Below are 21,918 nucleotides of genomic sequence, written 5' to 3'. Positions count from 1 at the left end.
CCCAAATGCCCAGCAAGGGGCGGTCAAAATCAGGAGGGATCGGGGCATTTTATTTCCAAGACCTAGTGGGGCCAATGTATATTTGGTTCCCCTATAAAAAGAAATTAAATAAAGGTATTGACATTGATTTGTGTTGGTTTGGTTTGAGATTTTATGCTGTGGTATTGAAATGTAAGTCTGTGGCTGAGTGGAATGGGGATAGAGGTGAAAAAACTGCTGTGGTATAGGAGGAATAAAACACTTGAGGATGTGCTGATATATGAAAATAATCAACAACATTAACTGCACTTCATGACACCACCCTGTCACTGATTCTGATGATCAACTCCTGTGAAAATTTTACTGCAGAAGGTCACACTCTGAGAATGAGAAGCCGGAGATGGAGCTGTACACCTTAGACGTGTGTGAGATGTGTGTGTATAGACTGTAACCGCAATCGTGTAGCACAGCTAAAAAAAAAAAAACAGTGACCTGTGTGTGTGTGTGTGTGTGTGTGTGTAAGTGTATGTGTGTGTGTGTGTGTGTGTGTGTGTGTTACACCACAGGGTGAAACGGAATAAATTCCACCACAGTGTAGCTGCTTTCATTATGCGCTTTTGGTAACCAACTCTGTAAAAGAGCAAAAAAGTCATGAGGACTGTGTGTAAATTTATCTGTTAAATACATTTAAAGTGTTTTCTTTTACTTTAAAATAGAATTTAACACACTATACATACATAACACACTGTACACACTAACGTTGTGTATTAACAGAGTGTTAAGTGTGTATTTGTATCCAGTGAACTTACCGGTGATCCACTGACTTCTTGAAGCTCCACATCACAGTTTGGAGATTTGGTTTTTCCACAGCAGGTAACGATCGAGACTAAAACATCACAATGCAGGCTGAATAAACCGAGCTGACTCCAACACTGACTGTGGGATTTTTATAATTAGTTATAAATTTGTATCATACTACTGTGAAAACTCATTTATTTAAATAAATGATAAAATATTTAAATAATAATTACAAAATGCAGGAAAGTTTATTCTGAAAATATTACAGCAGAAGTGATTAAACCGGCGCTGAATTCAGTCAGTGTAGAATATATTAGCATTTCTACACACTGGACAGAGGAAATGATTTATAACTCACCTGTGACTGTGACGAGCAGAACACCGTTCATCATTCCTGATATGATGAAGAGATTTCTCCACAGTCTGATCTCTATATCTTCATCAGTGGTCTGATTCTGAGGCGCTTCAATCTTACACGTCTGATTCTCTGGAAACATGACAAAGATCAGATAGTTTAAACTTCATTAGTAAATAAAGCACACAGTGCAATTATAATGAAGTATTGATTTATCTCAGACATTTCCTGTGAATATAATAAATAAACTCACCAGCTGAATGACTCCGGATGGAAAGTCTGATTCCACTGCTGATGTCGGGAGGTGAACCAGTTTGAATACAATAATACACTCCTAATTCATTAGTACTGATATTGTGTATAAATAAACTGCTGTTATATTGCACTGAGAATCTCTTGCTGAAGGTCGTGTTACTGTATAATGGGCTCGTGGATCTGCTTGAGAAAGAGCGTAATATAAACACTGGAGGTTCTGATGGCTTCATCAGGAACCAGAACACATCTCTTACATCCACCTCACACTTTAGAGTCACATTTTGTCCCAAATCTACAGACTTCTCTGTGAAACTTTCTGCAGCTCCACAGAACACAAGTAGATCTAGGAAAGAGGAAAAAAATACTTCATTGTGGTGATTCTCTGTTCATTAAGAAGTAATACACAAATGTATCAATCAGGAAAGTACTCATTAAATACGATCAGTGATGTAGCTAAAGGAAATAAACTTACAGAAGTGAATGTGGAGGATCTTCATGATGAAACTTGATCTCTGTTCACAAGGTGTAAATAGTCAGTTAGGAAGCTTCAGACAAGAAGAAGTTTAGAGCTACAGGACTGAGGGGGAAGTGGCAGTTCAACTTGCTCTGACCGCAAGTGTTTTTTTCACCTCATATGTGTAGAAAAACATCTTCTCAACTCCCCAGATGATTTCTGGAGGCATTTCACAAAAGCGGTGAATTTTTTTTAGTGATAAACAATTATAACTCTATTCAGTTTAGTCTCCCTGGTATAGGGGATTGGTTAGGGTCGGGGTGTTGAACTCATTGTAGGTAACGACTCACATTACACTTAGTCTAATGTCGAGTGGGCCAGGGGAAAAAACTAAACCTAAATCAGTTTAATGAGCAATAAAACATCACCAACTCCTCTTAAATGTGTTCATTTAACTGAGAGATACCTTCTAAATCCACAAACTGAACTGAACACACTATATCTCCTACACAATACATGAACACACTGCAATTCATTACTAAATGATGGCTTTATGGTGTCTGGTTGCTGTGAACCCACTTATTTAGTTATTTTTTTAGAAAGAGACACAGTTACAGTGTTAAATGTTTTGCTTGTTAATGAAGAATTACATCATTAGCACATTCTGTCAGTAGCTGAGTTTACAGCCCTGAGTTTGTTGCTCCATTTTGCCCCCTAGTGAAATAACACAGACTCACTCTTTTAAAAAAAGATATTTTTTATTTTATTATTGCTCCACAAACAGCAGGGGAGTCAGTGCTACACTGTGTTTTATACACACACTCCTGTGTTCCTTTCTTTTTTCCTGCCTCTGTTCACAGACTACAGGAGGAGTGGAAAAAACACGTCTGTAGGTGAACTGGCTCTAGATGTGAATGAGTGTGTGTGTGTGTGTGTGTGTGTGTGTGTGTGTGTACATGCTTCATCACACCATTCCATCACTGATTATTTCCCTAGAACAGCACGACACAATGTTTAATTCCTTACAGATGAATAGAATAAGACACAGTGACACAGGTACAGGTTGGAAAGTGGGCCTTTGATTGAAAGAACACACGCTTCATTCAGTAGACATTTGACTTGCAGTGGCTTTATGGCCTGGTGTTAAACAGTTACAAAGACAGCGAGAGGAGATGTGCAGTAAAGCTCCAGCCATCTTCCCTTCTGAAACATTACACTGTCAGCATCAGCAGCTAAATATGAGAAACATGGATAAAGGTTTAGTTTGATGGTGTAGAGAAAATCTCCTGAGAGAATTTTACTGCAGAAGGTCACACTCTGAGAATGAGAAGCGGGAGATGGAGCTGTACACCTTAGACGTGTGTGAGACGTGGTAGCATGCAGAATGTAACCGCAATCATGCAGCACAGCTTATGAAAAAACAAAACAATGACCAATGTGTGTGTGTGTGTGTGTGTGTGTGTGTGTGTTACACCACAGGGTGAAACGGAATAAACTCCACCACAGTGTAGCTGCTTTCATTATGTGCTTTTGCCAACCAACTCTGTAAAAGAGCAAAAAAGTCATGAGGACTGTGTGTAGATTTATCTGTTAAATACATTTAAAGTGTTTTTTTTTTTACTTCAAAATAGAATTTAACACACTGTACATACATAATACACTGTACACACTAACGTTGTGTATTAACAGAGTGTTAAGTGTGTATTTGTATCCGGTGAACTTACCTGTGATCCACTGACTTCTTGAAGCTTCACATCGCAGTTTGGAGATTTGGTTTTTCCACAGCAGGTAACGATCGAGACTAAAACATCACAATGCAGTCTGAATAAACCGAGCTGACTCCAACACTGACTACGTTTACATGGACAGCAGTAATCTAATTACTGACCTTACTCTGATTAAGATAATAATGTGCTATTTGGTGTTATAATTGGTGTTAAGGTGACATGAGTCGCTTTTAGAATACTCTGTTCATGTACCCATTTTACGTGTTATAGAACATAATTAGATTAACGGCACACGTCATCACAATGTCACGCCGTCCCTCCAGAATTTCATGTATCAACATACGGTTTGTCTTCGTTATGGTACCGTATACAGTTTTGGGTGTTTTTATTTAATTTTTTTTACAAACGCTTTAAGTGCAGTTAATTATTTGTCATGCTGTACGTGCAAATAGACGACTGCTTGAAGCCGTGGTCTGTGTCCCAAACTGCGTACTTACCGTCTATATAGTAGCCGAGATACATGTATTTTTCCCCACTACAGGCCTATAGTAGGCAAGTATGCGGTTTGGAACGCAGCTGTACTCTCTTGTTCGCCGTAAAATGTTGAACACTGCCGTGTGTGATCGTGTCCTGTTGCAAAATGCGGTGAAAACTCTCACACGACGTTAATAATGTGATTAAGGTGTGTACATGGCTGTAATACACGTCAATAATGCGACTAAAACAGGAATACTCCACACGTCTTAATTCGATTAGTGTTTACTTCGAGTATGACCTTAATCAGATTCAGGTAATTAAAAATTGCTGTTTAACTGGTAGTTTCTTAATCCCAGTATTGTCTTAATCGGGTTAATAGTGGGTTATTGTTGTCCATGTAAACGCACTGAATGATTGTGGGATTCTTTTTTCTTACATTTAGTTATATTTTTGTTTCATACAACTCAAAAATCATTTATCCATCCATTTTCCTAGTGTTTATCACACTACGGACAATCTGGAAACGCCAATCAGCCTACAGTTCAAGTCTTTGGACTGGAGAGGAAAACCCCCAAAGCACGAGGACAACATGCAATCGGCACGATTCGAACCGTTAATCCCTGAGGTGTGAGGCAACAATGCTAACCTCAAAGCCACCGTTACCCCCTCTTTTATTCACAAAAATGATCAAATATTTAAATAATAATTACAAAATTATGGAAAGTTCATTATTAAAATATATAAATGATTATATATAAAACAGAAGAGATTACAACTGGAGTATATTTACACTCACCTGCGACTACAGCAATGACGAGACAGTTTATTGTTCCGAGTACGATGAAGAGAATCCGCCAGAGTCCGACGTCTTCACATTGATCCGCTGTCTGATTCGGCCGCTGTTCAGTTTCACATGTCTGATTCTCTGGAAATGATACGGTGCACTTAATGTATGGTTTATGTACAAAGACAGAATTTTCTTTTGCAGTGTGTTATATCAGACATAGAAGTAATGGCAAAATAAGTACTATATATATTTTTTTAAATCACAGAATACAGGCTGAAATCTAAAATGATTAAATTTCTCACAGAAATCGTCTCTCAGTGAACTCACCAGCTGAATGATTCCGGATGTAAAGTCTGATTCCACTGCTGATGTCGGGAGGTGAACCAGTTTGAGTTTGAATACAATAATACACTCCTAATTCATTAGTACTTATATTGTGTATAAATAAACTGCTATTATATTGCACTGAGAATCTCTTGCTGAAGGTCGTGTTTCTGTAATATGGCTCCAGGATACTACTTGAGTAAGAGCGTAATATAAACACTGGAGGTTCTGACGGCTTCATCAGGAACCAGTACACATCTTTCACAGACACCACACACTTTAGAGTCACATTTTGTCCCAAATCTACCGACTTCTCTGTGAAACTTTCTGCAGCTCCACAGCACACAAGTAGGTCTAGGAAAGAGGAAAGAAATACTTCATTGTGGTGATTCTCTGTTAATTAAGAAGTAATACACAAATGTATCAATCAGGAAAGTACTCATTAAATACGATCAGTGATGTAGCTAAAGGAAATAAACTTACAGAAGTGAATGTGGAGGATCTTCATGATGAAACTTGATCTGTGTTCACAAGGTGTAAATAGTCAGTGAGGAAGCTTCAGACAAGAAGAAGTTTAGAGCTACAGGACTGAGGGGGAAGTGGCAGTTCAACTCGCTCTGACCGCAGGGTTTTTTTCACCTCATATGTGTAGAAAAACATCTTCTCAACTCCCCAGATGATTTCTGAGGACATTTCACAAAAGCGGTGAATTTATTTAGTGATAAACAATTATAACTCTATTCAGTTTAGTCTCCCTGGTATAGGGGATTGGTTAGGGTCGGGGTGTCGAACTCATTGTAGGTAACGACTCACATTACACTTAGTCTAATGTAGAGTGTGCTGGGGAAAAAAACTAAACCTAAATCAGTTTAATGAGCAATAAAACATCACCAACTCCTCTTAAATGTGTTCATTTATCTGAGAGATACATTCTGAATCCACGAACTGAACTGAACACACTATATCTCCTACACAACACATGAACACACTGCAGTTCATTATTAAATGATGGCTTTATGGTGTCTGAATGCTGTGAAAGCCCTTATTTATTTATTTATTTATTTATTATTATTATTCAAAGAGACACAGTTACAGTGTTAAATGTTTCTCTTGTTAATGAAGAATTACATCATTAACACATTCTGTCAGTAGCTGGACTTTACAGCCCTAAGTTTGTTGCTCTGTTTTGCCCCCTAGTTGAATAACAGAGACACTTTTTTTTCCTCAAATCTTTCAACTCCAATTCAGTCCACAAAACACATCAGTCCCTCCAGGATTTTGCGATCGCTGAAATGAACACAAAATCAAGAAAACTCCGCAATGTTCGGAGGAGCTTGCAATTTTTCAAAATTACCGCAGATTTTCCACAGATTTCGGCCAGGGAAAAAACAGTGTTACAGACTAAAACACTGTTGAAGATTAGAAGAGGAATTACTGTAGAAGAATAATTCACTGGAACATTGGGCATGAGGTGGGAATACAACCCTGGATGGGACGCTAGACACATTCACACTGATTCATATCTAGGGGCAACTTTTCATCATACCACCTATTGGCATGTTTTCTAGAGGTGAGAGAAATCCGGAGAACCTGCGACCCACATGGACTTGGTGAGAACATGCAGAGAAACTCGAGCTCAGGTTAGAATCCATGAGCTTTCAGTCCAATATTTGCTCCAATGACTCCACTACTACATTGGATTTCTCGTTAACATGACATGAAGCTCTTGCTGGTTTCTTTTTGAAGGCGCTAACAGCAAAACCTGACTTTTCCCTTTGTTTGAGATTGCTGAAAATTTCTTCATTTAAACTTCATTGTGACCCTGTGACGTCAGAGTAGTAGACAAATAATATATAGCCTTACATATGACAAAAAAAAACCTCACCAACCATCAAATTAGCACCAGAATCACCAAACACATCACACATATTTCAGTAGAATCATTTTGTGTTTCACAGAACATCATTACCTTTAACGTGTTTTAGTATAAATCCTAAACTTCCTTCAGGAAGATGTGACAGATCCGACTATATTCAGACTATATTCACACATACAGCCACATGGCAAAATCAACATAAATAAATAAGTCTAAATGAAACAAACCTTATATTCTTGTTACCAATTTAGATGTGTATACACATTGCTCATTGCTTATAAACAATGAGCTTAATATTTTATATGATTACGTTTATTCAACAACCTATTCTGTCAGAGTATCTTCCAAATACATAACAAATGCTTAATGTCAAAGGAAATATCTGGCTAATCTGTTCACTTTCCTCCACAATATGTACAGACTGAAATGATGGTAGTGTTTAAGACCATTCAGTAACATTGGTCAATATTCGATTTTTGGTGGCCATTTTGTGATACCGTGTGTCCGCTCCAGGTTTAGGTGCTTATCCAGTGATTCTGGGCTCACATGTACAATATTGAACACTTTTAGGTCTCAAGCATGACCCTAAAACAATTTATGACAGATTTATTGCTATATTTCTCATTAAGTAAACATTGAAACACACACGGAGGGAACCTGACTATTGGATGTTAAAGCACTGAGTTGTAGAACAGCTCCCCTAGTGGTGGTCAGGATTTATGACATGGGCTTGTGCATTTACATCACAATTATCCAGTGTACAAGCTTTTTATAAATAAATCAGAATCACATTTACACACATCACACTTTGAACAAACATAACATTATTGAAAAGAAAAAAAAAGACTAAAGTACTACCGTAAGTGCACAACAGGGGGCAGAATAGTGCAACAAAACAAAAGACATGTCTTCATCTGAAGTTCATCTCTACAGGGTTAAAAATTATTTTATATGACATAAAAACACCTCTTTAACTTCATTGGCAGATAATTTTTAGACTCTAAAATCATATATATGTAATGTATTCCATGCGATTAGGCACATAGATAAGCTAAATAAACTTATACGTACACCTAAGTACACTGAATCACTAGAATATCACAGAATAGTCTCAGCTTCCATGGCTTATGGAATGTCTGGTTATGAATGGGTGTGAGTGTGTATGTGATTGTGCCCTGCGATGGACTACCCTGCCTTGTGCCCGATACTCCCTGGGATAGGCTCCAGGTTCCCTGTGACCCTGAAAAGGAGTAAGCGATATAGAAGATGGATGGATGGACGGATGGATGGTTATGTTTTGTACACTTTTTTGGCCACAAGCTTCAGGATTTTATGTTTAAAAGGAACTTTGGACTACTTTTAGTTTGTTAATGTGTGTGTGATGCTTTCTTTTACCATTCTACAGTAAAATTTATTCAACTTTATTCTGAGGATAGAGCAGCTCTGTGTGAAACTTACTGCTAAGCTAAAACAGTGGTTCTCAAACCAGGAACCGCCAGATGGTAGAAATTCTAGAACTTTAAAAAAAATTTTTTTTTTTTTTTTTTTTTATACATATTACCTGTATGTAAGTCAGGATTGTCAACCTGTGAACTATAATGTACATTCAAATGAGAAATATTAATAAATTAAATTAATTATACACAGCATACTAAGACACAGTGACACAAGGCTCACTGATGCGCGTGGGGAGCGAAGGCTAGCCCGTCTGATCCGATCCTGCAGAAGAGCTACTGTACTGCAAATTGCTGAAAAAGTTAATGCTGGCTCTGACAGAAAGGTGTCAGAACATATAGTGCATTGCAGCTATCTGCAGACTGGTCAGAGTACCCATGCTAACCCCGGCCACCACCGAAAGCGCCTATAATGGGCATGTGAGCATCAGAACTGGACCATAGAGCAATGTAAGAAGGTGGCCTGGTCTGATGAATTACGTTTTCTTTTACATCATGCGGATGGCTGGGTGCATGTGTGTGAGTCGCTTACCTGGGGAAGAGATGGCACCAGGATGCACTATGGGAAGAAGGCGAGCCGGCAGAAGCAGTATGATGCTCTACACATACCACCTACCTAAACATTGTTGCAGACCAAGTACTCACCTTCCTGGAAATGGCCTTCCATCAATGTCAGTGGCCTCTTTCAGCAGGATAATGCACCCTGACACACTGCAACATTGTTCAGGAACGGTTTGAGGAATATGACAACGAGTTTTGATTGAATCCAGTCCAATCCATAGAGACCACACCTCGGGACCTACAGGACTTAAAGGACCTGCTGCTAACATCTTGGTACCAGATACCACAGCACTCCTTCAGAGGTCTTGTGGAGTCCAGACCTTGATGGGTCAGAGCTGTTTTATTGTATAAGGGGGATATACACAATATTAGGCAGGTGGTTTTAATGTTATGGCTGATCGTTGCATAATGGAAATATCAAATCTGCAAAAAGCACACAAGAATATTCAGAATAAAAAGTTGCGCATGAGACAATGGGTATAGGAAACACACATAAGAGATACAGGAAACGACTGTTTTGACATAAAACAGGATGTGGCTCTATGAGCTTTAAAGGAAACTCACAGCAAGTTCCTTGAGCACCACAACATGAACGATGAGCAACAAAACAGTAAGTTTTCGACACGATTCCACTGTGTCTTATGTTAGAAGGCATTTAACCTTGTTTTTTTATGAAAATGGAAGCTGTAAGCAGATACCGCAATAAAACTAGGTCTTAATACATTATGCAATTGTTAAAAATCTTCTTTTGACCGACTTGAATGTTGCTCATGTTTGATGATACAGATATGCTGATATTTATTTATTGGTGTTACTAACAGTCACCTTTAGCAAACGTGCCGTTTCTGCGCTTCGAACTGAACAATGTAGTGGGCTTTTTTTTTCCCAAACAGAAAGTATACTGATATTTTTGGACGAATAATTTAACATACACTTGCTGTAGTAATAGAAAAGCTAACAGGCACAAAGCCAGTCATACATCAATAGGGATGACAACACAATGACCTTTGAAAATGACACATTTTAGATGATTTTTTAAATGGGAATAATACGGTTAAAGGCATGTTACTCTAAAAAGCTCTTCAAGTTCTAAATGTGAACTCCCTCGAAAGTACAGTAGAGGAAGCGAAAGTGACGAGGCATGTGATCATCTACCACATTCAGATTACATCCTTTTCAAAAAGGTGTAGATATAAAAATGTCATCAGCCTAAATTGTCATCTGTTGACATAATAATACAACAGCATTTTAGTAATACATTTATTTCTTCATAAAAGCAGTGCAAATAAATCCCAGAGCTTTACAAACCATTTCCTAGTTACCTTCAAGGCCATTATGTAGGACAAAGCATAGAAATAAAGGACTGTAGCTATTATTAATACCAATTAAGGAAGGACTTGAAAAGTCTAATTTAATATATTTACCAAAAACAAACAAAAAATATATATTTTTTAAAGCAACATTACATACCTGGGACAAATACTGACAAACTGGGCATTAAAAGATATAAATACAAACCAAAAAAACACAATGGAAATAAATAAGCCAATAATAGCTGCTATAAAATTCATTTATCTAAAAATAATAATAATAAATATAAAATATCATCACCATCGTCATCATCATCATCATATAAGTAAATTTTGTATTACACTATTTCGTCGTGGACTTCAGACCCTGTTTTAGCCACTACAGGCCAAATGTAGAGAAGCACGCAGTCATTTTATAACGACTAACTTTCAACCAAAAAAATGTACTTTGGTTAAAAGACTTTAAAAATGGAAACAAGCTGCTATTCCTGAAAAGAACATTTTTGTGTTTACACAGAAGGAACATGATTGACAATATTGTGAGGATAGCTCAGTGATAGTTGTGTGAATTGCATGCTGAAAGCTGATTGGCTGGATGGTTTTGAAGTAGCGCAGTGATGATTAACAATACAGTTGTTAAACAATACACTGATGCAGCGCACCAAATTTCAGATTAACTGGACTTCTGGTTCCTGAGAAACATTTATTGGTACTCCGTCCCCATCAATGACTTAGCAGACGTCCCCAGAACCTTATACTCAGTGTGTCTTTCAGGTTGATTGACATGTGGTGGCCATGTTTTACAAATCTCAAATTGTTTTTTTTTTGTTATCATCACTGAAGTTCACACTCTCCTGAGTAGTATGACAACAAATTTGTGAAGATAGGCCAAAAAATGTCCTAGCACTAGTTCACAAAATGTGTGCAAATTAGCAACAGAAAAAACCCTCTAAGTGGGCAGGGCTAAACTGTTCTCCACGATTTTCTGTTTGGGACACCCCAAGGAATCCGTGGGGGTGGGGGGGAATGTTTGATCATTAGCATTACTTTGGTTGCTCTTTGGATGCAGGACTATTATTAATAGTCTCACAGTTCATGAGATTCAATGCTTCTGCTATAGTGCCACCATTAGGATCTGATTGGGACCATCCTGCTTGCCTGGGCTCGGACACAGAGTACTACGTCGGTATGATGTACGGTTTGGTCTGCACAATTTGTTTCAGCAGGGAATCAGAATAAGAAGAAAACATAACATCCTAACAAATACAACACTAAGTGCTTGGACCCCCGAAAAACCCCAATATAATCCTAATCCTAAACCAATAGGGACTGCTAATGAACACTGTTTGGAAAAATAGTAAGAACGAATCTAAGCAACCTTATGCAATTCAAAAATATCACACTGTACATACTTTTTCTGAAGGGTGCCAATAATTCTGTCTTTTTTTTTTTTCTCTAATTAAACTGACAAAACCAAAATGTGCGGTTTAACTTATTACTCCTGGCTGAGTACTACCATATCCACCTCATGTCATGGACTTCTGCTGTTGGGAAATCAGTTGGTTGTGCATGATGGCTGCAGAAATTAGAAACTAGATTATAATGACCCTGGCTAGCTTGTGTGTGCATATATAGATCTCTAATTCATTACAGGGTGTCCCAAAAGTCTCCATACATAGGGCAAATTAACACTTTTTTTTTTTAAACAAAATTTTACTTTCTTTGTAAACACACAAGGAGTCATCTCTGCCACTTGTGTTAACGCAGCTGGTGTTGTAATTGCATGCTTGCTAGTCAACCATGAAAATGATTTCAATATGCCCATATATATATATAAAATATATTATATATATATAAAATATATTATATATATATATATTATATATATATATTATATATTTGATTATATCTTTTCATGTGACAACACTGAAGAAATGACACTTTGCTACAATGTAAAGTAGTGAGTGTACAGCTTGTGTAACAGTGTAAATTTGCTGTCCCCTCAAAATAACTCAACACACAGCCATTAATGTCTAAAACGCTGGCAACAAAAGTGAGTACACCCCTAAGTGAAAATGTCCAAATTGGGCCCAATTAGCCATTTTCCCTCCCGGGTGTCATGTGACTTGTTAGTGTTACAAGGTCTCAGGTGTGAATGGGGAGCAGGTGTGTTAAATTGTTAAATTTGGTGTCATCACTCTCACACTGGAAGTTCAATATGGCACCTCATGGCAAAGAACTCTCTGAGGATCTGAAAAAAAGAATTGTTGCTCTACATAAAGATGGCCTAGGCTATAAGAAGATTGCCAAGACCCTGACACTGAGCTGCAGCACGGTGGCCAAGACCATACAGCGGTTTAACAGGACAGGTTCCACTCAGAACAGGCCTCGCCATGGTCGACCAAAGAAGTTGAGTGCACGTGCTCAGCATCATATCCAGAGGTTGTCTTTGGGAAATAGACGTATGAGTGCTACCAGCATTGCTGCAGAGGTTGAAGGGGTGGAGGGTCAGCCTGTCAGTGCTCACACCATACGCCGCACACTGCATCAAATTGGTCTGCATGACTGTCGTCCCAGAAGGAAACCTCTTCTAAAGATGATGCACAAGAAAGCCCACAAACAGTTTGCTGAAGACAAGCAGACTAAGGACATGGATTACTGGAACCATGTCCTGTGGTCTGATGAGACCAAGATAAACTTATTTGGTTCAGATGGTGTCAAGCGTGTGTGGCGGCAACCAGGTGAGGAGTACAAAGACAAGTGTGTCTTGCCTACAGTCAAGCATGGTGGTGGGAGTGTCATGGTCTGGGGCTGCATGAGTGCTGCAGGCGCTGGGGAGCTACATTTCATTGAGGGAACCATGAATGCCAACATGTACTGTGACATACTGAAGCAGGACTGGGCCGCAGGGCAGTATTCCAGCATGACAACGACCCCAAACACACCTCCAAGATGACCACTGCCTTGCTAAAGAAGCTGAGGGTGAAGGTGATGGACTGGCGAAGCATGTCTCCAGACCTAAACCCTTTTGAGCATCTGTGGGGCATCCTCAAATGGAAGGTGGAGGAGCACAAGGTCTCTAACATCCACCAGTTCCGTGATGTCATCATGGAGGAGTGGAAGAGGACTCCAGTGGCAACCTGTGAAGCTCTGGTGAACTCCATGCCCAAGAGGGTTAAGGCAATGCTGGAAAATAATGGTGACCAGACAAAATATTGACACTTTGGGCCCAATTTGGACATTTTCACTTATGGGTGTACTCACTTTTGTTGCCAGCAGTTTAGACATTAATGGCTGGGTGTTGAGTTATTTTAATTTACACTGTTACACAAGCTGTACACTCACTACTTTACATTGTAGCAAAGTGTCATTTTTTCAGTGTTGTCACATGAAAAGATATAATCAAATATTTACAAAAATGTGAGGGGTGTACTTACTTTTGTGAGATACTGTATGTGTGTATATATATAATAAAATAATTATGAAAAATTTTGGAAGACTTTTGGGATGTCCTTTAGTTAAGTACTACTTTAAATGTAGTGAAGAAAAGCTTGGATAGCTGCTTTTTCCACACATTGGGCTTCATGACCTCTTCAGTCTGCGAGGCTGTGCAGTAGAACACATATGAGCAGAAACAGTGATGTACCGCTTGCTCTCTTCACGGTGCCACTGTTTCTCGGCTTAGGCGTTGGTTCTAAGGCTCTTCTTTCTGCTGAACATACACACACAAAAAAAGAAATCCCACAGCAGCTCAGTAAACACCAGCAACATAAAATTTTCAATATAGACCTTATACAAAACGCTTGTCTAAAGTCCCACATAGAAATCGTTGATGCACAAGCGGTGGTGGTTTCCATCGCACTTCCCGAATTCACTTCCTGAATTCACCCACACTGAAATGCCAAGACAAAAGGAGATGAAACTTCTTACACCGTTTGAGGTTTTGTGTGACGCGTTCCAGAAAAATACGGATAAGTGAAAATTATGCAGTTTTTTTTTTTGCTTTTTTTATAAAAAGACCACCCATACACACCTTTAATCTTCAGTTGTACATGGACAGTAATGGAGTTAGGAATGTGGCAACTGTAACGTCCCGGATCAGTGGGTTTCACATTATGCAATCTGATGGAGTAATTCCCTTTTGTGAACTCTGATTTAAAACTGTCGACTCTGTCCCTGTACGCAGCATCCTGGTCATGAAAATCCACTTCACCCATGATGATGTCATACACCGACTTGCTGTTTTCATCCCGCCAGAACACATCCTTTTCATAGCGACCGACTGAACACGGTAAGATCACAGAGCCTCCGAGATCAGCTTCAACTGTGACGCTCTGCATCGACACTTTATATATATATAAAAAAAAAAAAAAAAAAAAAAAAAAAAGGCACACACACAATTGTGGGTACAAACAGGAAGTCAAATACGCCTTCGCAGCATATTGAATTTTGAAATTTAAGAGAGGTTAAGTACTTACCTTTATCTATCACAAGAAGAAGGGCAAACAGCAAATAACTTCTGTGGAAAAACAGACAGATGGAACGGTAGGACAGTTTTTTTTAGTGCATCTACGCATTATAAGAGTGAAGCAGCAGTATACGGGTTTGATTATTTGGTTAAGGAATACATTTTAAAATCAAACTCCATCTATTTAAACATCACAGTGTGTGTATATATATATATATATATATATATATACACACACACACACATACACTGTGTATATTTATCGGGGGTGCCCACATACTTTTAGGCTTATAGTGTATATTGTATTCATCGCATCTTGGTATGGTGGGACACCAATGCTTGAGGTGATGATACTCCATGACTCATTCTTTACTACATAAGCTAATCTTCTCCTATGTGTAATACTTGATAATCCAAGAAAATAAAAAGTAAAAAAAATAAAATAAAATTTTTTTTTTTAAAAATAAATAAAACAATCCAGACTCCAGCATAGGGCCTGTTCAGATATGTTCCTTGGCTGAAGATACTAATCTTGTTTTGGAAATAAGACAGGATGATGGTGGTTAAACATAAGCCAAACTCACACCTGGTTTATGCAAAACCTGTCAGTCATTTCAAACACACTTCTGCCACGCCCACTACTCCTGAATAAATCATCAAGCTCTTTCACAATACTTGTCGAACTGTATATATAAAGGGTCAGGGGATTCCCTATGATGCTCCAGTGAAGGCTGTTTTCTCTCAGTATAGCATTAGACTATATATATGAAATTCGTTTACTTGTTTAAAACACAAATGATGTAGTAATTTCTCAGAAGCTCACAGTTGGTGTGCTGGTAACTAACAAAACACAGACAAACTAGAAAACAACAAAAAAATTCGTTTCGTTTAAATCGTATATAACCGACGAGTTATATTTGAGATAGAGCACGCAGTAATTAGTTGGATATAAATGTTCTAAATAATGAAAATTAGCTAGCTTGAGGAGGGGAAAGGGACCGCCTTATATCCTGCTATGTTTAAATGTTAGGTTATAACGGTACTCGGTTGTTAGCTTTGTTTAGCTACACTACTGGGACTTTCCAAGGCCTTTTTGGGGTTTTTTTACCACCCCGATTTTACGCGTCACATTAGTACATTTTTTTACACCTTACAAACCTTATTTCCATGATGGAAAGAAAAATATCCACACACCAAAAAAAGAAAAAGAGAGAGACAAAAACAACCCCGAACAATAAAATTGCTAGCGGTCAGTTAATCCTAAAACACACGGAACCAACAACTGCGCATGCGCCACGTGATATTGCTCACGAGTCATTTTACTATTATTTTATTTATATACATTTCTTTTACATTATTAAATTATTATTATTAACCTAAATTAAGTTATTTTATTTCAGAGAGTTTTATACTCGTCTTTTGCTTTTCTCTCTTTCTCTTACAATTGATTTTATTTTTAGCCATTTATTGAAAAACACACGCACGCACACACGTTTTTTTACGTACATAGTGCTATTTCAGGTATACTGCTTTAGTATTACTGCATGTAATATTTTTATGGACTTTGGTGCCACTGATAAGCTATTCTTTCTATTCAAACAAGTCCATAAAATAGCAGAGTAAATATAACAACAAATACAAACTAATGAAATAATACACAACATTAAACTAGTAGTTTACGTTGCTGAAACTGACTGATGTTGGTTTGCCATTTGGGATTATTAGAATAGCTACTATTAATAGTAAGTATTGTACTTATACTGTGTATATATATATATATATATATATATATGTATATATATATATATACATACACACACACACACACACACACACACATACACACACATACACACACACACACACAGTATCTCACAAAAGTGAGTACACACCTCACATTTTTGTAAATATTTGATGATATCTTTTCATGTGACAACACTGAAGAAATGACACTTTGCTACAATGTGAAGTAGTGAGTGTACAGCTTGGGTAACAGTGTAAATTTGCTGTCCCCTCAAAATAACTCAACACACAGCCATTAATGTCTAAACCGCTGGCAACAAAAGTGAGTACACCAGTAAGTGAAAATGTCCAGATTGGGCCCAAAGTGTCAATATTTTGTGTGGCCACCATTATTTTCCAGCACTGCCTTAACCCTCTTGGGCATGGAGTTCACCAGAGCTTCACAGGTTGCCACTGGAGCCCTCTTCCACTCCTCCACGACGACATCACGGAGCTGGTGGATGTTAGAGAACTTGTGCTCCTCCACCTTCCATTTGAGGATTGCCCCACAGATGCTCAGTAGGGTTTAGGTCTGGAGACATGCTTGGCCAGTCCATAACCTTCACCCTCAGCTTCTTTAACAAGGCAGTGGTCATCTTGGAGGTGTGTTTGGGGTCGTTATCATGCTGGAATACTGCATACTGATCATGCTCTGCTTCAGTATGTCACAGTACATATTGGCATTCATGGTTCTCTCAATGAACTGTAGCTCCCCAGTGCCAGCAGCACACATGCAGCCCCAGACCATGACACTCCTACCACCATGCTTGACTGTAGGCAAGACACACTTGTCTTTATACTCCTCACCTAGTTGCCGCCACACACGCTTGACACCATCTGAACCAAATAAGATTATCTTGGTCTCATAATCCATGTCCTTAGTCTGCTTCTTCAGCAAACTATTTGTGGGCTTTCTTGTGCATCATCTTGAGAAGAAGCTTCTTTCTGGGATGACAGCCATGCAGACCAATTTGATGCAGTGTGTGGCGTATGGTCTGAGCACTGACAGGCTGACCCCCCACCCCTTCAACCTCTGCAGCAATGCTGGCAGCACTCATAGGTCTATTTCCCAAACACAACCTCTGGATATGATGCTGAGCACGTGCACCCAACATCTTTGGTTGACCATGGCGAGGCCTGTTCTGAGTGGAACCTGTCCTGTTAAACCACTGTATGGTCTTGGCCACGGCGCTGCCGCTCAGTGTCAGGGTCTTGGCAATCTTCTTATAGCCTAGGCCATCTTTATGTAAAGCAACAATTCTTTTTTTCAGATCCTCAGAGAGTTCTTTGCCATGAGGTGCCATATTGAACTTCCAGTGACCAGTATGAGGGAGTGTGAGAGCGATGACACCAAATTTAACACACCTGCTCCCCATTCACACCTGAGACCTTGTAACACTAACAAGTCACATGACACCTGGGAAGGAAAATGGCTAATTGGGCCCAATTTGGACATTTTCACTGTTTAATTTCTTCAGTGTTGTCACATGAAAAGATATGATCAAATATTTACAAAAATGTGAGACAGATTAGCAAGTTTACCAAAGCGGACCAAAACCACTACTACCACATAGCAGCATCAGCATAACAAAATCGAGGACCCTAAGAACAAACATGTGTTACAACCTCAATTTGGAATGCATGCAAGATAGTTTAGCTCGAGTAACAGAACTGAACGATTTACCTACCGTGATCCGATGACATAATACTCACGATGGCACATACGAAAATCATGATGGCTTCTTTAATAGTTGTGATGGCAACAGCTCTCTCTTTTTTTTAAAATCCTGAGTGGGGTATTACTGATGTATTTTATGTCGTAATATAAAAAGTGAACATATGTTGAGCTTGCGTTAACCACAGACCTTATTTCAGGCATTTAACCAAAAAAAAACATTCAAAAACCCCACTGACAAAAACATGCAATGATTTAATAGGTAGATTCATTGATACATTGAGTTTAAATTTAGCATGGACTATGTAGCAATAACAATAAGGAGGCTATGGGAATATGTCTTAGTATCTCCATGTCAGTATACTGTATTAAAAAGTACAATGAAATTATATAATTAAAAAAAAAAAAATCTTTCACGAGCCTGCTCTGCATCTGTGATTCCCATCCACTGGCAAAGACTAAATAGTAATTAAAGATGTTAATTGATTAACTAACCCTTGATCCTTTTTGCCACTGAATTATCCTGAATTTGTTATGGTATATACAAACACAAGCAGCTCTGACTATCAAAAGTGACAAAATATTAACTTATTAAACATTAGATCATAGTCTGTTTATATCACCTTATACAATGTTATACAATGCCACACAAATTTCAATTCAGAGATGTTATAAACCAGTTCAACCAATTGATTAAAAAAAATCGGTTCAGTAGGAGAATTTGCTCGAGTAAGACATCACGTGAACTGCAATGGATCCTTTTGAGCATCCCCGGTGATCCAGATTTCTGTAAAGCTGCTTCGTGACAGTGTCCAAATAAAATAAAAATGCGCCGTACAAATAAAATCAAATCGAACTGATCCGAGCTCATTACTTAATTCTTTGATGGATAAATATTTTAAGGGAAAAAAACCCCCCAGCCTCCAGTTTTTTTCTGAAATGATTTTCAAAATATCACTTTTTAAAAAAAAATGGATTGTACATGTAAAAAATAAAAATGATTCCAATCTTTTTTTTTTTATAAATCTCAAAATGTAAACATTCCAGCTAAAACATTTCAAATAAAATTCAATGTATAAAATTCAGCAAGTGGTCAATAATAAATGCTACAGCAAAGCCATACACCCAGTCCCAACAGAGCTGTAGAGAAATGCAAAGAATGTCTTCTGACTCCTCCACTTGTTTGCACAAATTTTTGGTGTAGACCTCTTATTAAATGATCTGTGGGGGGGGGGGGGGGGAGATGGCAAAACAAAACAGAAATTCTGTTATTCAAGTGTGTTTAACGTTTACTTGGGCATGTGCATCACCTACACAGTGGTGACTATAGTATTTTAACGAAATTTTGGATTATAAGGAACAAGCACTGAACAAGAGAGACAGATTTGGTTGTGCTCCTGAAATCCCAAATCTAACAAATTTTGAAAAGAAAACATTACTTTAAGCAAGTAAACTAAAAACCGGTACAAAATAAAAACCCAACACCCATACACACCTTTAATCTTCAGTTGTACATAGACAGTAATGGAGTTAGGAATGTGGCAACTGTAAGGTCCCGGATCAGTGGGTTTCACATTATGCAGTCTGATGGAGTAATTCCCTTTTGCGAACTGTGATGGAAAACTGTCGACTCTGCCCCTGTACGCAGCATCCTGGTCATGAAAATCCACTTCACCCGTTATGATGTCATACACCGACTTGCTGTTTTCATTCCGCCAGAACACATCCTTTTCATAGCGACCGACTGAACACGGTAAGATCACAGAGCCTCCGAGATCAGCTTCAACTGTGACGCTCTGCATCGACACTTTAACAGACAGTGGAGGAAAGAAAGATTTACAGTCACAGGAAGTATATATTTCGCACACCTCAGAAAATGTGAAAGTGTGTTAAGTTCTTACCTTTGTCTATCAGCCATGTGAAGAGCAAGCTGAGGCAGGTTCTGCAAGAAAAAATGAAATAAAACAGAAATCACACACAATTTCAAGTGCAGCAACTTTTAAATGTTGGGCTAAAACACTAGAGGAATCTGATGTGGTCTTCTGTAGTTGCATGTTCTGAGATGTTTTTCTGCTCACCATAGTTGTAAGAGTGTTCTTGTTTCTTTTCTTTTTTTTAGTTATCGTAGCCTTTTAGTCATCTCCAACCAGTCTGACCATTTTCTTCTTATCCACAAGTTATTTCCTCCAGCAGGACCGCCTCTCACTTTTTTTTGGATCCTGGGTTTGTATTATTTATTTTTTTTAATTACCTTTGGCTAAAATTGGTTCTATGTAAAAACACTGTGCTTTTATGATAGCTTTATACATTTTAAAGCAGAAAAAAAAAATCTTTTTCTCCAGGATGGTGTGGGCTTTTACCTAAATTATACTTAGTCAGTAAAATGACTAGAAAAATTCCTTGGTGTTTTTAACGTAGGGGAAACTGGTGGGAAGTGTCTGTTATTTAAATATATACTATAATTGTACTAGAACTAGAACTAGATCGCGGGTACAAGCAGCTGAAATGGGTTTTCTCAGGAGGGTGGCTGGCTTCTCCCTTAGAGATAGGGTGAGAAGCTCAGCTATCCGAGAGGAACTCAGAGTAGAGCCGCTGCTCCTTTGCGTTGAAAAGAGCCAGTTGAAGTGGTTCGGGCACCTGGTAAGGATGCCCCCTGGGCGCCTCCCTAGGGAGATGTTGAAGGCACGTCCAGCTAAGAGGAGACCTCGGGGAACACCCAGGACTAAGTGGAGAGATTATATCTCCACACTGGCCTGGGAACGCCTCGGGATCCCCCAGTCAGAGCTGGTTAATGTGGCTCGGGAAAGGGAAGTTTGGGGTCCCCTGCTGGAGCTGCTGCCCCCGTGACCCGATAACGGATAAGCGGTTGAGGATGGATGGATGGACTACAATTGTTTTATCTGTTTCATCAGTTGTTCTGCCTCCAGTTTAATTCTCAGTCTCTTTATACTTACTTTAATTATAATTATAAAGTAAGACGCTATACTAGACGTGTAAACTGCATCCAGGAGGGACAAGTGAAGGGCACGCTGTCCAGTAAATTAGTTTTTTTTATTTTTACGCTATGTAGAGTTTTCCAAATCATGCACGTACATACCCATAGTAAACAATAATGCTGTAGAGACTTCTTTTCATTTCTTCAGAGCCAAGTTCACATTAATCACCTATCGAGAAAACGATAAAACACATAGCAGAAAACAAAACTCAGCCTTTACTTTAAGCATCAGTAACATTTTTAAGTAATTTCTTTGTAGCATATTTCTTCGTGACATCTAGAAATCACATTTCAATAACGGGATTTGAAAATAAACAAACAAACAAACAAACAAACAAACATCCTATAGTTAATTTCTCACAGCACTAATCAACATTAAACAGGGTTTACAAAATATTCAATATTTTACAAATTCATAACCAGTGCTTTCTAGAATTCAGTATAAACAGATTCAGCACAAATCACAGCAAAAACACGTTTTGTTTTATCTCGTCACAGTAACATCTTTACACACACTGCATATGCATCATATACATGTGGACTGTATTATTAATCATGACCACTTCATAACCTTCTGAGTGAAACTAGTCAAAGCACATGTCGTTTCAGCTGCTTCACAGAATGAACATAACTTCATTATG

The 21,918-nt window shown here is 38.4% G+C and overlaps 2 protein-coding genes across 3 annotated transcripts; both read right to left on the bottom strand.

The window, feature by feature from the left end:
• Positions 1 to 3,309: 3,309 nt before the first annotated feature.
• On the bottom strand, positions 3,310 to 6,149 carry LOC128602746 (uncharacterized). Its single transcript, XM_053616729.1, has 5 exons — positions 5,640 to 6,149; positions 5,160 to 5,510; positions 4,842 to 4,970; positions 3,566 to 3,642; positions 3,310 to 3,384 (listed from the first exon to the last, which is right to left on the bottom strand). The coding sequence occupies exons 1-5, from the start codon at positions 5,662 to 5,664 to the stop codon at positions 3,310 to 3,312; spliced, it is 657 nt and encodes a 218-aa protein (XP_053472704.1). The 5' UTR covers positions 5,665 to 6,149.
• A 7,495-nt stretch (positions 6,150 to 13,644) lies between these two features.
• On the bottom strand, positions 13,645 to 16,181 carry LOC128602747 (CD276 antigen homolog). 2 transcript variants are annotated; one of them, XM_053616731.1, is made up of 4 exons: positions 15,984 to 16,181; positions 14,836 to 14,876; positions 14,391 to 14,702; positions 13,645 to 14,066 (listed from the first exon to the last, which is right to left on the bottom strand). In XM_053616731.1, exons 1-4 carry the CDS (start codon positions 15,992 to 15,994, stop codon positions 13,951 to 13,953), a joined length of 480 nt encoding a protein of 159 aa, XP_053472706.1. In that variant the 5' UTR covers positions 15,995 to 16,181; the 3' UTR covers positions 13,645 to 13,950. The 2 variants fall into 2 exon arrangements, with proteins under 2 accessions (XP_053472706.1, XP_053472705.1); XM_053616730.1 differs by having other exon boundaries at positions 13,646 to 14,069; positions 15,984 to 16,180.
• Positions 16,182 to 21,918: the final 5,737 nt, after the last annotated feature.

The sequence above is a fragment of the Ictalurus furcatus genome, chromosome 27, assembly GCF_023375685.1.
Source record: "Ictalurus furcatus strain D&B chromosome 27, Billie_1.0, whole genome shotgun sequence".
In the NCBI taxonomy this organism is placed as follows: domain Eukaryota; kingdom Metazoa; phylum Chordata; class Actinopteri; order Siluriformes; family Ictaluridae; genus Ictalurus; species Ictalurus furcatus.
Note: the sequence above shows the minus strand (reverse complement) of the source record. Positions and strands in the feature narration are given on the sequence as shown.